Source organism: Artibeus jamaicensis, unplaced genomic scaffold (genome assembly GCF_021234435.1).
Source record: "Artibeus jamaicensis isolate MK-2021 breed Jamaican fruit bat unplaced genomic scaffold, CSHL_Jam_final contig_685, whole genome shotgun sequence".
NCBI classification, from domain to species: Eukaryota; Metazoa; Chordata; class Mammalia; order Chiroptera; family Phyllostomidae; genus Artibeus; species Artibeus jamaicensis.
Genome location: NW_026521924.1, coordinates 14365791 through 14388572, shown reverse-complemented (window position 1 = coordinate 14388572; position 22782 = coordinate 14365791). Strand labels below are relative to the sequence as shown.

General features: G+C 52.0%; 1 protein-coding gene across 1 annotated transcript in view; it reads right to left on the bottom strand.

The window, feature by feature from the left end:
- RSPO4 (R-spondin 4) overlaps positions 1-20264 on the bottom strand; it is a 38559-nt gene extending 18295 nt beyond the window's left edge. The window contains exon 1 of the mRNA XM_037143265.2: positions 20186-20264. Coding sequence (XP_036999160.2) covers positions 20186-20264 — 79 coding nt within the window. The remainder of the gene's footprint in view (positions 1-20185) is intronic.
- Positions 20265-22782: the final 2518 nt, after the last annotated feature.

Genomic DNA, 22782 nt, shown 5'->3' with positions numbered 1-22782 from the left:
GTGGCAGAGCTAGACAGGGTCCCCCAAACTCTACTGAGTCACAGCGCCCTGCCCTGGCTGCCCGGTGATGATGAGAGGTGAGGGTATTGTTTGGAAGGGGCAGCCGACTCCACTCACGGCTCATGGGAGGGGCATTTTCCCTCAAGTAGAGGGCAGTCCCTCCCAAACTCAGCTGGGGGGGGGGGTCGGGTTCCTGTGTGCCTAAGCAGGTGGGTGCCTCTGGGACATTGGGGGGCGTGTGCTGACAGATGACACCCACAGCCAAAGGATTCCAGTGCCCGGGGTTGAAGCATGGGGAAGGCCCCCTGCTGTCCTTGGCCTGCTGCTGGGTGTGTGTGTTGGGGGCGGGGGGGGGCGGTGCCGCATAGTCCGGAGCAGGTACCCTCCCCCCCACACCAAATCTCTGCTTCCCTGTTGTCCCTTAATGATCCACCTTGGACCCACAAGATGCATTCTGCCCTCCATTAGCCAGTCATCAAGAGCAGTCACCTCTGTGTCCCTGGTGGGAGATCTGGGGACACTGAGCAGCCCAGAACGGCCACCAGTGACCTTCAGAAAAGCATAGATTTTTTTTCCCTAAAAAATTGTCACTGGATCTTTTATCATTGGGCAGTAGGAGCAGCTGGCCGAGGCAGGGGCCAGGGAAGGCAGTCACACCCTCCAGGGGCTTCGCCAAGACACGTCTCCCCAGAGCTCAGCCCTCTGTTATCCATGAGCACAGAACTTTCACACAGCTGCCTGGTGTGTGAAACTGTCAAAAAGTCAGTATGTCTTGGAAATGTCACAAAAGTGTCTTGTGTGTGAAAGTGTCGGGAGGTTTCTCAAGTGTGGGAAATTGTGTAAGAAATTGCCTTGCAATTGTCCTACATGTGAAATTATCATGAAATAGTGGGGTGTGTACCGTTGCCGTTCTTTTGAAAAAATATTGAGAAGCCCTGACTAGTGTGGCTCAGTTAATTGGGTGTTGTCTCAGAAACCAAGAGACTGCAAGTCTGACTCCCAGGCAGGGCACTGGCCTGGGGTGCGGGTTTTGTCCCCAGTCGGGGTGCATGCAAGAGGCAGGCGATCAACGTTTTTCTCTCTCTCTTTCTTTCTCCCTTCCTCTCTCTCTGGAATCAATTTAAAAGAAGAAATACTGAGAGTTTCTTTTCTCTTCATTTTATAGGGATGTTTGCAGCGTGCGTAGCCTTGAAACACTCTGTGCCTCAGTTTCTTCCTCCGTACCTGGCTCATACGGCTATTTTGATGATCAAAACAGTGCCTGGCGCCTAGTAGGTACTCGAGAGATCTTACTACCTATCTCATCCCCACAAATGGAATCTCGCTGAGGCAGGTCTGTTTCTGTTTGTTTATGGCTGTGGTCCCACTACCTGGTGGAGTAAGTAAACGCCTGGCACACAGTAGGAGCTCAGTGAGAACTTGGGGGCTGTGGAAGGGACTCATACAGGTTCTTGCTCCCTCCAGTCCTGGCTGTGTCCACAGTGGGGCGGGATGGTCTGGCCGTTTGACCTTGGGCAGGTCTCTTACCCCTCCGGTCCTCTCTGAGCCTCCCTTGGTTGCCGTGAAGTGGCCTGAGAGCTGTGTATAGAGTGCCTGGCAAGACCAGGGGGGACACAGGCTAATCCCTCCCCTCCCAGGGAGGTCATAAGTCCTTGGTAGGGTTTCATGGCCTCTCGCGGCTCTTTGGGAAGCTGTAAACACGTCAGCCTTGACTGAGTGGGGGAACATCTGTAGCAGTCAGGACAAGGGAGGGACACTTCCGGCCTATTGGGAGACCCAGTGCCACACCTGGGGGTGCAGAGGCGATGGCCACGGTCCAAAGCAGGAGCCCCCCACGAGCCCTGCAGAGAATGCCAGGGATTTCAGGGAAGTGGGAGAACTTTCTAAGAAGCACTGAAAAGCCCGAGATTCCTAAGATTCATCTTGAGAAAGTAACCAGGCTTTGCAGTCTGCTCTGCAAACAACCTCCTTTACTCGGTCACGTTGAAGTCCTCGGGCTGGGAACCAGGAAGGACCATGGTGCCTGTCTCGGCTTGGACTTAGACTCATTGTGTGACCTTGGCAGGGTACTTCATCGCCCCATGCCTCAGTTTCCCTGGCAGAAGGACAAAGGTTTTGTCTTGGTAAAGGGCTTTCAAACTTTTTTCAGTCAAGGAAGCCTTGTCTTTCCCGAGACGAGATGGGATACAGGCGCTCAATGAGCAGGGCAGGTGGGGCCTGGTGGGGGCGAGGGTCTCAAGCCTTGGTCTTTGGTTCCCTTTGCCTGCTTCTGGAGGCAGCGTCTGAGGGCCTGGATAATCTCCGAGCACCTTGGAGGCTGAAAGTCCCACAGTGCGGATGGCAGGAGGAGAGGCGGTGGAGCCCTGTGAAGTATTTAAGAGCGCTGGCTCTGGAATCGGACAGCCTGGGTGTAAATCCCAGTCTCACCTTCTGAGCCGCAGCTTCCCCATCTGTGAAATGGGGATAGCTGTCCTCATATATTGCTGTGAAGGTTCACTAAGTTGGTGTACGTGACAGGCTTAGAACAAGGTTTGGCAGATGGCAGGTGCACAGCTGGGGGGTGGCTGTGAGCAGTGCGGCCAGACTCGGTTACGAAAACCCCGTAAGGTATTATTATCTCCTCTCACAGACAAGGAAGTCAAGGCACAGAGAAGGTGAGCAAGTCGCCCCGGATCCCACAGCTGGTAAATGGCAAGCTGGGATTTAAAGCCGGGCAATTATTAACGGGCAGTGATTATTATGTATTGGAGAGAGCCTTGCCCTCAAAATAAGTCCAACACGAACGCTCCGCTCACCTCATAGAACTAAGCCCTGAGGAAGCTTTAGGTATATGATCAGCTTCCAGTGCGGAGAACACTTGAGCTCACACTGCCAGTTACACCAGGGAAGGGGGCCGGGTCTAAAGTCAGGGCTGGCTGAGGCAGGAGTCCAGTTTGGGCCTCTGGCCACGCCAGGCGCAGGGCGAGCTTGCATCTTCAGGAACCCCTTTCTGGGCCTGGCCTCTCCCCACGGGCTCCCCCTCCTCAAATGCTAGTGCAGGGGAAAGAGACCAGACGTGAAGTCATTCCAGTTTAGAGTCCTCAGGGAGCCTCTGCCTCTGGGCCTCAGTTTTTCTGTCTGTCAAATGGATGGTTACACACAGTGTTTGTAAGGGTGCAACTCATCCGTCTGTCTGTCCATCCATCCATCCATGCACCCATCCTCTATCAGGCATTTCTGGAATGCCTACAATGTACCAGGCCCTCTTCTTAGACTCCAAGAATATAAGCGTAAAAACAAAATATATATATAAACAGAAAAAAACTTTCTTCTTCACTTTTATTCATGAACCAAAGCTCAAAGACAAATCCCAGAGCTGTAGAGACATTTTAGAAAGACGCACAAAATTATACCCGATTGTGAAGGCGGTTTCCGGGGCACTTGCGCCGGGCACAGCGTCAGGCCACACTGGGTGCGCCGTGGAAGTTGGCTGACTGAATGAACAGGACTTATCTCGCTGCTCCAGAACTTGTGACTGAGGGTGGAAACAAAGTCTGAGTCCTCCCTACGACCCACCACCAAGTTTTCCGAAGAGAGCTGACTCATGAGTATGGAACTGGGGCCAGACACCCCTCTAGGATTTCATGAGTGGGGCCAACTGTCTTTGCTCTCTGATGCCTCCCCCTCCGAGGCCTCCCCGGCCTCCCCAGCCTGTGTAAACAGATGTCTCAAGAATCCAAGCAGGATTGCACCCACCCCCAGAGGCTGGGCCAGAGCAGAGCACTTCCCTACCTCCCTAAACCCCGGTGGGGTGGCAGGAGAATCACTCATAGTCTGGGGAAACCTGACAGCCACGGAGACAGGCATTTTATCCCCGAATGGACACGCACTTGCTGACCCTCCACATGTCTACTGGGAGAGAGGGGACAATAAATGAGAGATGCAGGGGGCGGCGGCAGGTCTAGGGAAACCTGCACTGCCACCGTTTGGCCAGTTCTCTGTCTGGGTCCAAGTGGACTCTGAAGGAGGCAGCTGAGCTTGAACTGAGCTGCAGACCCCCAACCCAAAGGGGCAAAAGGCTGTGGGGGAGGGCTCAGCATGCAGGATCCAGGAAGATCAGAAGAGGTCAGGCCCATGCTCTTGCCCCCAAATCACACCCGTGCCACAGTTAGGGGCCCTGCCACACATGGGGGTGTGGAGGGAGGCAGAGGGGTGTTCAGATCCGACTCTGCTGCCCACTGGTAGGGGCCTGAGTTTTCTCTGTGCTTGGAGCTGTGAGGTCACAGTCGTACCAGAGAACTAAGACAGCTGTCCCTGTCCCATCTTTTCTTCTGCCCCCAGTGCATAGGAGAGGGGAGGAGGAAGGGGCATGGCGCACCTTCCTCCAGAGCAGATAAATGGAGTCGGGAGCCAAGTCATTGGCGGGGAAGGAGAGAGCTTTGAACTGGGGATGTGTTTTTGAAATGTAGCACCCGACTGGGATTTTTAGTACCAGAAAGCACTGAGATCGCCCCAAACTTATTAAGGATTTAACATAATGGAGAATTAGAGAAAGAGAGTACCCATCATGTTAGTAATCCCCCGTTACAGGTCCATGCCACTCATCAAGCCAGTCACACGAACAGTAGGCCAAGGATTAGCATCTTGAACATACAAAGAGCTCCTAGAAATCAATAGGAAAGACAGGAACAATCCAGGTGAAAGAATGGGCAAAGATGCTGACTCAAAGAAGTGATTCGGAGAAGAAAGACAAATGGGCCAGGAACCACATGAAGAACCTTCCCACCTCCCTCATAATCTTCAAAATGATGATTAAGACTTCTAAATGATTAATCTTCTAAATGATGAATGAATAAGCACTTGTGACCTAGCAGATAGGCCAACTGTAATTCCTTTTGAGAAAGGAGTTCGGGCAGGGTCTATTAACGTTTACAATCCGTAGCAACCCCATTTCGGAGAGGTGGCCCGAGGCTCAGAGAAGGGCCAGCACTTGTTCAGAGCCACACAGTGGGTCCCTGAGGGCTGGAACCCTGGCGTCTGCGTGGGTGCCTCTGGTCCTTCCCATCTGGCCTTGCGCACAGCCTGAACCCTGACTGGGGAGGCGGGGCCTACTCTACCTGTTGCCGAGCCCACTCTGGGGTTGAGGATGGCTGGGGCCTCACTGTTCCAGGTGACACGTCTCCTATTATGACATGAGTCCATACTCATCTCCTTCCCCACAGACATGAGGCTCCCCCTCAGCCGTGTTCTGCAGCGAGATGTGGAGCACAGCAGTGCCCGCGGGCCTCATCTACAGAACGGGAGCCGTATCTGTCTTGCCCAGTGAAAACCAGACTGAGGGCTGGAAACAAGATTGGCTGCTGAGGCCAGACACGTGGGTCTCTGAATTCTGGCAGCTCTTCCGAGGGGCCAGGGCTGCAAAGGGGCAGAACCAGGCTGCCGCTGGCTGAGCATCTGCCACACGCAGGACCCTGGGCTACCTGGTCCTTGTATGAAATCATTTCAGCTCCAGCACGACACCACTAAGCTGGGGGCTACAGCTACCGCCAATTTCATGGATGAGAACACTGAGGCTCTGAGAGGCGAAGCAGTTGACCTAAGAACTCACAGCGAGGAGTCAGGTGGGAGACAACCAGAGCCCCTGCTCCTAACTGCTGGGGGCCACGCCCCCTCGTGGCCGGTCAGCCTCTCCCCCTGACTGCTGCCCAGTGTCTCTCCAAAAGCAAAGAAATGCCATCGAACGCCATGTCTCTCAGGAATATGTCCCTCAGGACCCAAGGCCCGCCAGAGGGGGTTCCTGAGTGGTTTGTGGGGACAGACAGAAGCAGAAGAAGTTACTCCGGACGGGAGGAGGGCTGTGGGGATGATTCAGTCACTTGCTGTTGGAAACAGTCTGCACTGTGGGATGAGCTCTTAGCAGAGCCCATTCCCAGACCTTCAATAAAGTCTGCTTTATGCACGAATGTCCCAGTGTCTGCTTGCTTTTTCTTGGAGGGGGAAGGGGGTTGCTGATACAGGAGAAGAAGATGAGCCACAAAGTGAAGCCGTTCAGCCAAAGCAGCCCTGGCAAGATGTCTGCCGTTGGCAGGGGGTGCTCAGCGCTGGGGGAACTTCAAGCCAACCGCACCTGTCCCCAGGGCCAGGGCTCGGGCTGACATCTCTCCTCCTCCCACTTAAAGATTCACTCTGTTGGGACTGCCTCCTCCGCCAGGCTGGGGCCCCCGAGGACAGGGTCCGAGGACGGCATGCGTTCAGCAGATGTGTGCTGACTGCAAGGCAGTGACTGACTCAGGACATTTGGGAACAACAGTGAACAGAGAAGTGTCGCCTGCCCTTGGGAGTCCCAGGAATGTCCTCAGGAAGGGCCCAGGGCTGCTGCATTGGGACTATCGACACTTGTCAAGGAGGAATAGCTCATGGGAAGGTGGTGTCAGGTGGTCTGCACCAAGGTAGAGAACTGAGGGCCCACACCCTTCTTTTGAGACCTTCGTATAGGACTTTCTGTAAAATTGAAAAGGCCAGACTGTAAGGCGGAAGGAAGCCCGCCTCCTTCAAGATTTGACCCAATAAGCAGTATCATAAATGGTTTCTGTTCTCCGGCAGATGTACGGGAAGTTAACAGATACATGTCGGACTGAAGAAAGATGGCTTCCATGTCAGAGTTGATAGGGGACAGTGATGTGGGCAATACAAGAAGTCCTATAAATTGACAAGAAAAGTCCAGGAAACCCAATAAAAAAAATTGAGAAAAATAAAAGTACAAAATAATTTAAGAAAACTAAAAAGTAAAATAAAAAATTAAAATAAGAGGAATAAAATTGAATAAAAACAATGTAAATTCATTAAAATGTTTTAAATAAAAAAGCATTTTAGAACTAAATCAAATGATACAATTAAAAACAAAAGTAACATGTAAGAATAAAATAAAACATGTACATTCGACTACATTACATTAAAATTAAAAATAACTCTAAAAAGAAATGAGATAAATTTTAAGAGTAAAATGGAAAATCGGCAATTTATAACAATTAAAAAAAGAAAAGAAAAAGAAAATCTCGAACAAAAGCAGGGTCTTGCATGACTGAAGTCGATAATGTGCTATGAATTAAGGAGTCCGATGGACCCAAACGCCTGCCAGGAGGGGGTGAGGAGGGAGGAGGAAGAAAACCGTGTCTGCAAGGCAGCATCTGACTGGGTTTTTCCAGCCTGCTGTGGGTAGGGGGTAGGCTGACGGGCCCCTCCGTGGCCTCATCCACAAATAGCCATCACATCATTTACACATTTATAATGTGCCAGCACCACACACGCACGCACGCACGCACGCACGCACTCCTCCATCTGCACTGCTGTCCTCTGAGGTCCGATTTCACAGAGGAGCGAACAGAAACTCAGAGAGGGCGAGTCCCTGAGCCATAGACACCTCGCTCTTGGGTCCACGCTATCCTCTGAACCCAGGCTCCTGGAAGTAACCCTCCCTGGTGAGTTAGGTCTGCCGAGGGCTCATGGGGAGGCACAGGCACGGCTGACATGAGGCCGGAACCTTCAGAACAGCAGAAAGAGCCAAGCTCCCATGAATCATGAGCGTCACCACCTCTGAGGAGCACCAACTGTCTCCCAGCTGTACGAGGAATCCTCACACCTGGTAGATGCTGTTATTGCTTCCATTGCACCGAGAGGGACACCGAGATGCAGGAGGAAAATATTTTCACCCAAGCGCAGCAGTGCAGAGCTGGGAACTGAGCCCTGGCCTGTCAAGCCCCCAAACCCACCCGCCACGCCTGGCACTCAACACTCTTCAGTCACTAACCGAATGTTCCTTATGGGCTAGGAATGCATTTTATGCTCCCTTTTTCTAATTAGCCAGCAGAGGAACGGGGAAGCGAGGTGACCTGCCCACGCCACTCAGGTAGTGAGTGGCAGAGCCCGAGGCCTTCGTGACAGCCTGCCGGCCGCCGCTGCTCATCTGGGACTTGCTAGAGACAGCTGTGCCCGCTTGCCAACCCCAGAGCAGGCTCCAGAAGGGCAGTTGTGACATTCCTTCTCTGTGTGCCTCCGCCCCTGCGGATGTGGGCACCGCTGTCAGGATTCAGGGAAAGTGGAGGCTTCTGGCAAAAGGGAGTAGTTTCCCCATGTGGTCTGGGTCCCCCCGGGCTTGGGAATGCCTTTCTTTTGAGCTGGTGAAATAGAACCCCCTCCCGCAAGGGCACAGTGGAGCCCCCGCCATGGGCCACGGAGCAGGCCCGATGAATCATGTGGCAGTACTGCAAGAAGTCATCCCATAGCAGGCGATGGTGGTGTGGCCTGAGGCAGCGGTGCTCGGGAGGAGTTAGCTTCACCCGTCCCCGGTAATCAGACCGTTCCCCGTGGGACCTGGAAGAATCCCCAAGGGTGGGGCTGAAGGAAGGCATGTGTGTCCTCGATGACACTAACTGTCGCACGAGGCTAAGAAAGGAGGCTCTGGCCATGAAGACCACCTCCCAACCTCTCTGCATCCTGGCTGTGTGCCCTTGACAAGTTGATTGCCCTCTCTGAGCTTGGTGGGCTTCCGCTGTTGAACTATAAGGTCAAACGGACGCATGGGCTATTGTGTGCCTGGGTAGGGAGGAGGCCTGGCAGGGCAGCCAGCCATGCACCCAAGCTTTGGAATCAATTAGCTAAGCTTAAATCCTGGCTTTGCCAAATTTACTGGCCAAGCTATTAGACTCAACCACATGAAATTGCTAATGTGTAGCTGTTTTCTACCAACAAAAATGGCCATTTCATATACTTCAGCTAATGCTCCTCTTGCTTAATTCGGTTTCCTCTGTAAGGTGTGGATGCTGACAGTCCTCTTCCAAGTTGCTGTGAGGATTCACTCAGGCTGGGGGGTCCACTGAGCTCAGTAGTGAGAGACGGATGTGGGGCCTTGGCTGTATGATCTTGGGCAAGTTATTTAACCTCTCTGTGCCTTGGTTTTGTCATCCGTAAAATAGGGATAACAGGACTGACCTCGTGGGTTTGTTAGGAGCATTTAATCAGTTCATATCTATGAAGTACTCAGAACAGTGCCCAACGCTGTGGAATAAAACCACAGGTGACATCTCGCATAGAGTGAGTGCTTAACCATAAAGGCAAACCTAAAAGAGACTTCGCTAAACATTCGATGCCATTGAAAATTAAGTATTTTTAAAGAAAAAGTGTGTTTTAAGAAACATATGGGTGCAGATATATAAGTGAGGAGCCTGCGTCTGGGTGTCCAGCGAGCCCAGGGCCATTCTGTGTCCTGACGATGTCCACAGCCCGAGGCCCTGAGGCCACGGTGGCTCGGTGTCCAGCCCAGACCTCCGCCAGGTCTCTTTCCAGCCACAGACTCGATGTGGCACTCAGGTAAATCTAGAGGCCCTTACAAGGCTCCTGACCCCAGACTGGCCTCTGCTGGCTAGGACACCTCTGCAGACAGCCTTTAGGCTGTAAACAGACTCTTGGTCCCACCCTCTCATCTGACATTTATCCTGAGACCTGGGAAAAGGCACAGCAGACGGAGCATGCCCAAGTCTCACGGAGGGAAACTGAGGCTTTGGGAAGCTCCAGATCAGACCTTCCAGCTCCTGGATGTGCTGCCTTCCTTTCCCTAACCAAAGCTGCCGTCACCCCAACTCCTCCTGAACCCTCACTTTCACCGCAGCCCGGGGACCTTGGCTGAGCAGCATCCCTACCTGAGTTTCTGTTTTTACAGGTGTCGGTCTCAAAGGTCGCAACTGGCCTTTTTAGCCCCAGCGTTCCTTTATCCCGCACCTTCTGCAGAACTCCAGAGAAAACGGAAGTTGAACCACTGTGCTTGCTGTGAAGGGCTGCAGAAGCGACAGCGTGGTGAGAGGCAGCATTATAGGGGTTTTCTGGAGAAGGCTGGTTTTGCTCCCGAGGTTCTGGAATCAGGAAGATCTGGGTCACACTCACAGGCGCTAGATGACCTTGCTGCACAAGCCTACTCCCTTCTTGGAACCGGACTTCCTCTGCGGTATGGGAAGAGGGGAAGCCACGCCCACCCGGAGGGTCCGTGCAGGACCAGGAGGACCAGTGCGAGGGGAGCACACGTGGCTGGCCATGCAGGGATGTCTGAAGCAGAAGGGCCCTGAGGGATCACTCCGCCTTCCAAGGCTAAAATCTGCACACCTTGGGAAGACCGTGGCTGCGAGATCCGGGGCCATTAGCAACTGAGGACCTGCAAAACGTGCCCCAGGCAGTCACTGCTTATCATGGCAACTCAGTGTCCCATTTGGAGCTCCGGAGCCAGAGCCCTGGGCTCACATGCTTTTTGCTGTGTGACCCAGTGGGCCTTAGTCTCCCATCTGTGATGCCGGGATCTTCCTGCCTCCCAGAGACGTCATAAGGAGCGCACAGACTCAGCTGAGCCATGCTTTTTGACGCTGCCGAAAATTAGCATTTTATATCAGTTCACACAGTACACAGAGCACATACACACTCATTCACACGTACCCACACCCTGTGTACACACATCCACACTCGCACACATCCACCAGCACACACACTCACATGTATAAGAGAACTCTAACACAGTCTCAAAATAATAATTCGTCTTCACACTTGTGATGCACTCTGATACTTTCTAACACGGGGATTGGCAAACTATGAGCCAAATCTGGCCTCTGGCCTGTTTTCTGTACAGACCCCAAGCTCAGAATAGTTCACTATTTTTAAAGCACTGTAAACAACAACAACACAACAACAACACAACAAAGAAGAGAATGTGACTGATCACATGTGTGGTTGCAAAGCCCACAATATTGAATATCTTGCTCTTTACAAACATGTCTGCCCACTCCCCTCTATTTTACTCTATTCTTCCCCATTCTGTTCTGTTTTGTTCTCTTCCACTCCACTTCGTTAAAATGCTAGTTGTGCTTTACTAAATTTATTTGCCCGGTTTCCTAATGTGTTGCAAGTCTCATCAGGAGAAAACTCTTCAGGAGTGTGAAAAACGTTGAATTATATGACCTTCAGTTTTTTCACTCAATGGAAGGATGGAAAGATGGGTGAATAGACAGTGGACTGATAGCCAAGAAGAGGGAGAGGAACAAAATATATTAGGTCACCTAATCCATGTGACATTGAAGGCAAGCAACGTCCCATCTTTGAGTCTCAGATTCCTCAGCTGAGGCTGGGACTGCCACGGACCTGCCTCTCAAGGTTGGGTGGAGGAGAGGTGGGATCCTGCCTACATCATCCCTTCCAATGGATCTAGTTTCTCAAGGAGATGCTGGGCCCTCTGACAGCAGAGACAGTAGTGTGCATCTCTGTCGCCCTCATCAACACCTAGTCCAGGGTTTGGACCAGAGGAAGGGCTCAATAAATATTTCTCTGTGACTACAGTGACAGGTGAGTGGCATCCCAGGCTCTCCATGACTGCCTCCAGCCCTGGATGCAATCTGACCTTCATTTCCCCTGGACCCTTTTCACCAAGACACAGCCGCCCCTCCGCTTGCCAGAGTCCCCAGCTTTTTACTCTGCTGCCACCTCCACCTGACAAAATCCTACCCCGCTGATGGGGCTCTTCTCAGATGCCTCTGAGTTGCTGTCCTTGGCAAGCCACCGACAGGATTCACTGCTATTTCTATGCACAGGCTTTGGAGCCTCCAAAACTCTGGGTCTGCATCCCAGCTCAGCTGTTGGAACTTTCTAGACAGATCATTTCCCTTTCTGAGCCTCAGCTTCTTGTCTGAGACATGGTCATAACACAAGGCAGACACAGAGTGAGGATGCACAGCCCCTATGCAGAGCTCCCACACATGGCCCGCCCGTGCTAGGGAGTGTCGAGGGTCTCCTCCGGAGGATGGGTGAGGGTTGGATGGTTTCCACCCATGGCAGAGGGAAGTGGCAGGTGGGAGCCAAGTGAAGTAAGAACAGCATCTCCTTTGAACTGGCTGCAGAGGGAGAGGGCAGGTGAGCAGAGCTTAGTTTATTGAGCACCTGTTATGTGCCAATACTGTACTTCTCTTTTCTCCACCAGCCTCTATTTTATGAAGAAAAGCACACCCAGAGGGGCGAAGGGACTCGCCCGAGATAGCCTTCTACTGACGCACAGTGCCATTCCCTGAGCACTTGCTGTGCAGGCACTGCCCCTCACTCTGCACTTTAGGAATCCTGTTTCCCTCCTGGCACTGCTTCTTACCTGCATCTTCAGCTGGTTTCACCTGGATGCCAGTATTTAAGGGGACACACCTCGTTCTGTGCCTAGCCACGGCCTCAATGGAGAGACAAGACATCTGCTTATCCCCATCACTGCCACTGCCTCTGTACCTGCTTACCCAGTCTCAGCTTTGTCTGTGCAGAGGGGACAGTGCTGCCTGCCCAGCTGTCCACACCTGACTTTGCTGTTTGCACAGAATTATTACATTCAGTGTACCTAACGAGCCTTTGGAGTGGGCACTGGCACAGTCCTTTTACAAATAAAGGAAAGAGGCTCCGAGAAGGGAGGGGACAGAGGTGAGATTCAACCCGTATGAGTCTCCCCTCCCTAGTCCTGGGGGCATTCCACTTTGCAGGGAAATGGGAGGGGAAAACAGGTGGATTCTTATGAAGCACCTACTGTATGCCTTTGGGCACCTACCCTCTGGGACTGTGGTGAATCTTCTTCACCGCCAAAGAGGCGGGTTCCCATTTCACAGAAAGCTTCACGCTCCGGGTCAGAGAAGGCACACGGCCTGCCCAGGAAGTCACATTAGGGCAGGAGAAGGCTTAGGATTTGAATCCAGGGTTATCTGAATTCCAGAACTCCTCCCTCTGCCCCTCACTGCCTCAGGTCTAGAAGGATCTAAAAGCACCATAGGAATGTGAGGAACTCTCGCCTCCACCACGCCTCCTCCCCAAGCCTGGGACATCAGGTGTAGAGAGCCACTTCTCAAGGCGCGAAAATGTAGCTCAGCATTCATGGGGAAAACCAGTGGAGAGCAAGTCAGCATGCAGGACCACACCCATGAAGAAGTTCTCCTGTGGGAAATTAGGACTGCATTCTACCTAGGCTGCTTTGTGACTTGCTCTTGCTAAAACTCCCTCACCCTGAGTTCAGGCTGAAAATGCTTACTGCATATCTTTAAAGTAACTTCCTGAAGTCTGTGCTCATTCTCCCAAGCACTGAAGTGTAACCAGACCTGTTACTCTTATCATTCCCTTGCATTTGCAACATTTTTTCCTTGTTAATCTGTAAGAAGTAATCAGTAACATCCCTTCCATTGCTATCTTTAAAAAGTGATTACCTAAAGCAAAGCTAAGTATAATGAATGAAAACCTTCTTTGTGTATGCTATTAGAAAGCCAAGAAAAGCCTGTGAAGGCAAGGGTTGGCGTTCTCTCCTCTTGAGAGAGTGGCCATGTCATCCCTTTTCCTCCACAGGACTCGGTATTCCATGTGAATTTGTCTTGTCTCATCCATAACACCGTGGACACTGCAAGCCAGTGTCCACACCAGCTGGCACCCAGAACAGGGACCTAGTGTGCATGCATCAACCCAGGTAAGGGCTGACCACACTGAGTGCTTTTCGGTTAGATCATAGGGTGTGCTGGATTTCAGAGGAACGGGGTTTTCTTCCTAGGTCACCCTCTCTTGCTATCACTTTGCAACTGTACCTTCTTTAGTAAGCAGGAGCCGTGCTCTCTCTTCCAAGCATTTGCCGCAACCTTGTGAGCACGGGTCCCGCAGTTAAAAACCACGAGGGCCCTTGCTGCTGGAAGTCACCCATGATAGGATTAGCTGGTATGTGGACTGGATTAGAACACTAGGTTTCCCGCCAGTCACAGGAAAAAGTCCACACAACAAGAAGCACACTGTGAAAACACTCACAAGCCCATCCCCACGGCACAACCCCCAGCTAGGTCTAGGCTTGGGAGAAAGAGTGAAGACTTTCCCTTTAGTCAGCTTTAAAAACAGCAACTAGTTACAGGGCTATCTATAAGCATATCAGCAAATTGTTTCTTTCAGGCCGCCTCTTGTGGTCCTTTCGATTTTGCCTTTTCTCTCCATCTGCCTGCATTAGGAAAAGTGGACAGTGAATGAGTGTTTCAGTTTCGACCACACTCCAAAGATTGCTTTCCAAAAGAATTTCGTGTTAGTTCCAGGTTTTATATGAGAACTTTTGGCATTTGCTGAGCTCCAGAGACAAAGGCACTTCCTTCCTTCGGCTTGAGAAATCGAGTGTTCCCACGTGAGCTGGAACCTTACAAGGGTGTCCGGGATCAATCCCCAAGATGTGCAGGGGCCTTTTAGGGGCCTCCAAAACAACTTAATCTAACTTGTGGCTTGTCCGGGAAAGTGTGATATAAACGTCGGTCACCTAGCACTTCGAGCCCCCCTGACAGTCTCAAATGCTTGGGGGAGGACCCAAGACCCATAAGCAGGATTGGTGTACGGAGAATGACTGATACCCCTTCCCTGACTGTCTTCCACCAACAGAATATTTTGACCCACCACACTATATCCCCCAATAGCTAACCCAGATAGGGTTCAGCATAGGTGGTGGAATCTGAAAAGACAACGATCGAAAGTAAAAAGTAGCTTTTTAAAGGCAAAAATGGGCTCCAGTTTATCTAAAGAGCAGGAAGTCTACCTGCATGTGTTACAGCAGCTCCTCTGGGGAGTGAGGTGTAAGATAAAGAACAGCATCTCACTCAGCTTTTATAAACTATAAAGAGATGCTACCCTGCTTTCCCTGAGAAAGGAACCTTAGATACTGAAATGTGGGAAAAGGCAGGCGACAAGCTGAAATCTTTACAGGACAGTGGCGTTTCTATCAGAGCTCACAACTTAGTAACCTGAGGACTAGTCAAGGATGCTCTCATGCCCATTTGGGCTAAGAAAGCAGAGTTAGTCACAGAGGAGAATGAGTCTAGTTGAGAGGAGAAAGTCATACATGATATAACAGGAGAACAGGCCATGGAAGCTCTGCCTTCGGCCCCACTGAAGGGCTTGCCATGTACTTATCCCTCCTTGTCCCAACTCTGGGAGTGTTCCTCCTTGCAGGATGTGCCACCACCAAAAAAGCAAGAAACTCAGACAGATAACCTATCAGGGCTTGGGACAGAGCCTTCGTAGGCAGTGGAGGCTGGGGATTGGATGCCCTTCCAGCCTTCCCCATTATAGTTAAGGGTCAAAGAAATGTGCATGAGCCCCTTCCCTTTTCTCTTTATAAGGATTTAACAAAGAGCATTAAGGAAAATGCTGCCGTCTCCCTATACTCGTGGGTTATTTCAAGCCATTACTGATAGTTAGAAAATGGCCCCTTGTGACTGGATTGCCCTCGCCAGGACAGTTTTAGCCCCAGCTCAATTCACCGTCTGGCATTTGGAATATTCCCAACGGGCTGGCACCCAAGTGGCTGATAATGCACGAATACATAATCCTGTCACCCTCCCTATGCTGCGTGGGTCTGGTGAATTTGCCACCACTGTGAATCAAGCCAGGCTTGATCCCCATGCTTTTAATCAAAGTGTACAAACTGCTCTCAGAGCCATGAAAGCCATGCCGGGTTCTCAGACCAAGGAAACTTCTTCCTTCATCAATATCCATCAGGGGGCTACAGGGGCATATACTGACTTTATTGATCACCTCCAGGAAGCTATTGAAGGACAAATAGATAATGACAGAGCGGCCAAAACTCTTTTGTGCCAGATAGCTTATGAGAATGCTAACAAGGACTGCAGGGCCATTATCGGACCCCTGCAAACTACCACCAAAGACATGAGCGAGTTTATCAAGGCTTGCCAAGATGGTGGCACAGGGCAACACAGAGACTCTCTCTTGGCTGCTGCAAATAAAGGAGATTCAAAATGTTGCAACAGTTAACAGCCAGGTTACCTGCGCAGGGACTGTCCATCCATGCAGAGAGTGGGAATAAGTAATTACAAGCCTCCCCTCAGGGACTGTCCCCACTGTGGCAAAGGCAGACACTGGGCAAAGGAATGCCACTCTAAATCTGACAAAAACAGCTAGCCCATTCAAGGAAACTTCCAGGGCGGTGCCCGCTCCAGCATCCCGAACCCCAATTGGAGCTTTCGGAACAGCAACTAATATCAGGGAATTCAAGGAAATGCAGTTTCTGACCTTCATGCAGCCACCCACAGAAGTGCAGGGCTGGACTTGGTCACCACCAAGGAACTCCAGCCAGAATGCTTGGAGTGATATTCAATATCACCTAAGAGGGGCTTTTTCTAGCAACTTAAAGGGACAAACTGATAAATTGCAGCTAGAGCTGCATCAGCAGGTGCAGGACATTCAACGTTTGACCAAGCAAACATTGACCCTCCATGATAATCTTGTGTGATTGATCCCCAAAATTGGTTTGACGGACTTAACCTGAGAATGTGGGTCTTTGGAAAGGCCAGTTGTTTACTGACTATAGTAATGCTTTGCATACTTCAATGCATTTGCAAATTATTTTCCCAGGGTCGTATAGGAGACCAGCAAGTAGCAAGCTCTGTGGGATCTATAGCAGTCCTAACTAAAAACAAAGGGGAAGATGTAGGGAACTGCTTCGAGAGCCGTGGAAATGTGACCCAGCACCCATGTGGTAAACCAGTGGGGAGCAAGTCAGCATGCAGGACCACGCCCATGAAGAAGTTCTCCTGTGGGAAATTAGGACTGCATTCTACCTAGGCTGCTTTGTGACTTGCTCTTGCTAAAACTCCCTCACCCTGAGTTCAGGCACAAAATGCTTACTGCATATCTTTAAAGTAACTTCCTGAAGTCTGTGCTCATTCTCCCAAGCACTGAAGTGTAACCAGACCTGTTACTCTTATCATTCCCTTGTATTTGCAACATTTTTTCCTTGTTAATCTGTAAGAAGTAATCAGTAACATCCCTTCCATTGCTATCTTTAAAAAGTGATTACCTAAAGCAAAGCTAAGTATAATGAATGAAAATCTTTGTGTATGCTATTAGAAAGCCAAGAAAAGCCTGTGAAGGCAAGGGTTGGCGTTCTCTCCTCTTGAGAGAGTGGCCATGCCATCTCTTTTCCTCCACAGGACCCAGTAGTCTATATGAATTTGTCTTGTCTCATCCATAATACCATGGACACTGCAGGCCAGTGTCCACATCAGTCAGAGAAAGCAACCTCAGCCTGTCTTCTCCTCATTGCCTAGTGAATCTCTGTGTCAGGGTGGGTGTTGCCAATCAGAGCCCCTCAGTCTGTCCAAGTGTCCCATAGCCAGGACATCCCAGCATGTTTTAAGAGAAATGTCCCCATCTGGTTCTGATTCGTTTATATTTAATTAATCAAAATGTTGTTTTGTAATAGATACTTGAGATCCAAGAACCTTTCTCAAAGCCTTTTCTTTCATTCTTTCTTGTCTTAGGAACAGAAAAATTGGGTTTCATCAAGGAACAGTGACGCTGGAGCCCGGGGAGGGATATGGGTCTGTAGGGACAGGGCCCGGGGTGCTGGCTCAGACTGGGTGGCCACTGGGCCCAGTGGCTTTGTTCCTCCTGACCTTGCAGGGTGGGCCAAAGGCTGGGGCCAAGGACTGGGCTTGGGTGGCAGGCTGGGGGAGGGCAGGTGAGTAGCATCACTTCAGACTGGCAGCTGCTCAGGGGCAGGCCCCAGGTCTGTTCACCTTGACATTCTCAAGGCTCCAAACACAGGGCATGGCATAGAAACTACCCTGAAACATTTTCTGAATGAATATGAGAATGAATGAGTGAATGAATGAAGCACTTGCCAATACCCAGGTGCCCTCAGGACATATTTTCCTGCCAACGTTAGATCAGAATGCCAAAGCTGGTAAGACTCTCAGGGATCTTGTGTGGAATTTTCCAAGCAGCCGTCTTACAAAAGAAATGATTGCTGAGGTGAGACGAGTTTGGGGAAGGCCCTAGTCTCTATCCTCACCTCTTCCCCATGAATGTTCTGGTAAGTCATACAGTCAAGAAATCTAAACCCAGTCTTCCCCAAACCTATCTGGCCAGAGCTCCTATGACTACCTTGCAGAATATGCAATAAGAAGACCTTTTCTACCTCCACACTCACCCTAGTGCTAACTGGGAAACCAAGACTGTGGGTAGGAGTGGGGGAAATCTGCTCACCCAAAGCCACTCAGTACAAAGGGGTTGGGGTGGGACTGAAATCCAAGGCTATGTCCATTGCACCTGGAGATGAGTGGAGCCACAGCCTTTCTCTGAAGGTGCTGGGCTGGGCATGTGTGTGTCCCAGACGCAAGAGACCAACCACCATGGGGAGGGGTGCGGAGGACCCCCTCACCAAGCTGGGGCAGGGTCAGGAACAGCCGTGCCTGACTTCCTCACAGTGCAATGGGAATGGGGGGAGGGACTGGAATTTTTTCTCTCTTATTCTTCTGTGTGTGTGTATGCGTCTTTTTAGAAACATCTCGAACAGCTTCTAAACCAGCTCTTCTTCAGATGGGAGAACTGGAGCTCTGAGAAGGGAAGACCAGCACAGCTCAGGAGACACCTGTGTCCTGTCAGACAGATTGGGATTCCAGCCTGCTTTGCTACTTACGTGCTGTGCAACCTTGGACAAGCAGTTTCCCACTCTGAGACTCAGTTTCCTCATGCAGAAAATAAGTATCTCCCCGCCCCTCTGCTAGGCTGCTGTGAGTAGCTAAGAACACAATGGACAGGAAATGAGAATGACTAATATCAGGAGCCAGTGAGCTCTGCTACTTGCTTGAAAAACCCATTAACTCATTCAGTTTACCCACATCTGCCCTGTGAGTTGCCTACCCAAGATTATTATTTCTATTTTATAGAGGAATCATTGAGTTTTTTTTCTAGAACCTTTAAAGGTCTTAGAGATCTTCTAAAAGATCCTTAAAAGGGCAAACCAAAGTTCAGAGAGGCAAAGTGACTTCCCCAAGGTCCCCTAACTAGTAACTGGGGACGCCAGGGTTTGCACCCAGGCAGGCTGACTCCAGAGCCCACACACTGAACCACCATGTCAGGGCCAGTCACCGAGGAGTGGCCCCCTCACTAGAAGCCTACCCACCTCTCCACTCCCTGGAGCCTTGGAGTCCTCAGGCCACAGTTTCCCTGCCCCACCCAGCCCCACCTCCCATTCTCCCACAGCCCCTTTCTGCTTCACTCCAGCAGTGACTGTGTCCACATGTAGGGCCATTCTCTTAAGTGGACTAGAAGACCTGAGAGGGCAGACTCTGGTTCTCATCCCCAGGGAGCCTTGCCCAGACCTAATGCAGAGCTGGAGAGAAAGAAGACACCGTTTTTCCACCTGCTGGACAACTTAGCAAAGTTACTTAACTTGCCCGAAACCTGGCATTGGGCTTTATAAAATAAGGTGACTGCCATGCCATGAGGATGTAGTGGGGGTCCCCCTTAGTGTCAGACCTGCATGCGTGAGGAGGTCGAAGGGCCGCCTTGCTCAGGTGCACACTTGTTCGCCCTCCTTTACTCTTGGGTTCTGCCAACCCCAGTTCTGTAGGGACAGCCTCAAACCCACCTCTGCCTCTCACAGCGAGGGGCAGTGGCATGGGACCCTGACGTAAGGGTGCAAGGGGCCCTGGTTTTGTGCCCCAGGTACATTCTTAGTCTGAGCCTTGGTTGATCTTTCTAGTGGCCCTACAGGGTCAAGATGAAAAAACACAGGCTCTTGGAGGGGATAGGCGTCTTCCAGGTCATTCCCAGAATGAACAGGCTCAAAGTCAGGTCTCAGGTCTCCGAGAGTTCATGCAGCTCATGCCCTCACCCTGGTGGCGGGGAGGGAGCACCAAAGATCACTGACTTGGCCCAAGTGACACAGGGAGTCGGGGTAGGTGATGGGATTGGGAAATCCTGCCCTGCGCCAGCCCATTATCTTCAAGTCACCTCCTGGCTTATCATGGATGTTCAGGATGCTTTCTAAGACACTAACTCCGTGCACCAGTCCCAGGGCCCTCCAGCCCAGCACCCGAGGCTTGCTGTCTTTGCACACAGCCACTCTACTTGTTCCTAGCGATGCCGCGATCATGAGGAGTGGGGGCAGTGAGAGACAGAGAGCCCTGCCAGTGCCTTCCCTCCTCGGAGAGCTTCCTTGGTCCAGCTTGGGAACTGGGTGCCCCAGGGCCTCAGTCTCCCCATCTGTACAGTGGCTGTGAACCTCTCCGGAGGAGTCAGAACCCCAAAGTCACCGGGCAGATGCCCCAAGGGTCATCCTCCTGCCTGCCCTGCTGTACCTGCCCAGCCACCCAGCCCAGCAGGGCGCCCCTCATACCTTGCTTTTTCCTTCGGTTCAGGGGGAGCATGTCCGCAGCGTGGGCGACGAGCAGCAACAGGCAGAGTGGCACCCGCATCTGGGCAGCCTGGTCCCAGCGGGTGCGCGGGGCTCCTGGCACCCAGGTGGCGTCCGCGAAGACTCCCGGGGGAGGCGCGACAGCCTGGCGGGAACCGACGGCGGGCAGCGAGCGCGGGGTCTGCTGCTGGCGCTCCTGACCCGCCGTCCGCCCAGGGGCCGGCCGCCAGGTCGAGTGAGGGCGTCGGCGGAGCAGGGACACTGCGCTGGTGGGGAGGAGCCGGCGACGGGGCGGCGCGTTAACCCACCCTGGGCGGCGCGCGCCGTCGGGGTTGGAGCAGGGTGGGGGCGGGGTGGGGTTGCCCGGCCAGGGGCCAGGTGGCCGGACTGTCCCACAGTCCGTGGTGTGGCGTTGTTCCCACCCCTACATTGTCCAGCTCAGGTGTTTGCTTTCCGCCAGACGCAGGTACACACACGCGCAGATGCAGACTCCCCGGTGCCCGGTGACCCCATCCCTCCGTTCTCACCACCTCCCGCTGCCCCACTCCCTCCTCTGATTTTCTGTTTCTTCCTCCCACGCTTTCCTCTGTTTTTCTCTTTCTGTCTCTGGTTCATCTCCTCTGCTACCTCTTTCCTGGACCCCACTGCGGCCTTCCTAGTTTCTCCGTTGCTGAATGTCCTCACTGGTGCTCACTGTCTGCGTCTCCGCCTGGCAGGCCCTCCGGCGCCCCCTTTTCTCTTTCCTGGTGCCCATCTCCCTGCTCTCCACCTGCAGGATGGGGTATGTGCTTAAGCCCTGCTGTCTGGCTCTGTTTCCTTCGGCTCTGGCTCTTTCAAAAGAGCCCTAAATCCTTTCTGGCCACTGCCCCTGAATTTTTCCCACACAGACTTCTGGAAGCCCCTAATCTGTGACTCAAAGTAACCAGCACCTCATAAATTCTATAGTGAAGGGGCTGGGGGCCTGCACTGTGTTCCCTCCAACCTTATCTGTGGGACTGGGAGCAGCTGGTCCTATTTTAACCCTTTCAGAGCCAAACCCCGGCCCTCCCCAACAAACACCACACACCCACCCACTAAAAACAGTAACAATAGTAATATTGCTATTTTTGAGGCCTATGTGCTTGGTGTTTTGTTAAGCACTTTATATGCACTGTAATCTTTAAAACAGCCAGTCAGGTTCTATTCTGATTAGCCTACTTTACGGGGGGAGGAAAGGGAAGTTCAGAGAGGCCCAGCGACTTGCCTGTAGCCACACAGCAGGTCGGAGGGCCATCTGGGTTCAGCACCTGCCTTCTTAGCCACTGCTTCGGACACAGAACCTACTGCACAATTAGCATTCCTTTTTCTTATGTGTGTGGTTTGATCAGAAAGAAAGTAAATGCTGATTTATTTTGTAGCCCGTTTTATCCTCCCTGAGGTGGTCCCCCAGGGCAGTGAGGACACTCAAGGACATGTCAGTGGGGAGGGAGACACACAGAGAGTGAGGCAGCTCTGGCCAGCCATCCTGTGGGCCTCCCTGAACACTGGCAGACAACACCCTAAGGATTTTAGTAGTCTGTCAGAGCCATCCCACCCAAACGACTCCATTTCACAGATGGAGCCACAGAGGTCTCTGGTCAGACGCGGGAGGAGGGGGTGTGCCTGAGCCACAGAGGTCTCTGGTCAGCAGCAGGGGGAGGGGGTGTGCCTAGCTCAGGCAGTAGTACCTCCATCGCAGGCCAGGGCTGGGATGTGTGAGCAGGTACCCTAGCACGGCCCCCTTCACCATGCCCTACAGGGCCCTCACGTGCTGACTTCTCTGATCTCTGTCTTCCCCACTACCCCGCCCCTCACCCCTTTCATCTCAGAGATCCTAACTCTTGCAGTATTGCACGAACCTCTCCAGGCCTCTCATTCCTCTAAGCCTTTCCTGTGTGGCCTCTCCGTGGAATGCCGGTCTGCATCTCATCGTCCTTCTCCATTGACTCATCTGGGACTCAGTTCTGGCTGTGCCCTCATCCAGGAAGCCTTCCCTGAGTCTCAGTTCAGGCTCAGCGCCTCTTCATCGCAGTTTTTATCACACCAGGTGGTAACTAGGGGTGCATCTGTGCTTTCCTCTGAGTTGCCAACTCTCTGAGACCAGAGATGAGGTCGTGTGTGAGTCTCTGGAACCCGGCACATGCCAGACACAGGTGCCCAGCATGTTCATTAAGTGAATGAATGGATTTCATCAGATGCAGGAGTTTCCCAGCTTATATATGGAATTCAGGTATCTAGAGAAATGAGGCGACCCTAGAAGATTAGGCTTTAGAAAGCGGGAAAGTCCACTTCTACCCACCCACCCCCGTCCTGAAGTCTCCCAAGTCCAGAACAGGACAGCCCCCAGGTAAGCAGGGCCAGGGAGGAGCAATGTACATCGGAGTCATGCACAGGCCAGGGCTACTGAGCAGCCCCCATTTCTACAGGCAGCAGCCTCTTACCCCTTCGCCTCCCACTGCCTCTGCTCAAGCTACTCAGCCCTTCTCCTGTTCCTCAAACTCTACACGTCCAGTGTCCTTATCAGGGCTTTTGTTGTTTTCCTGCCTGGAAAATTCTTCCTC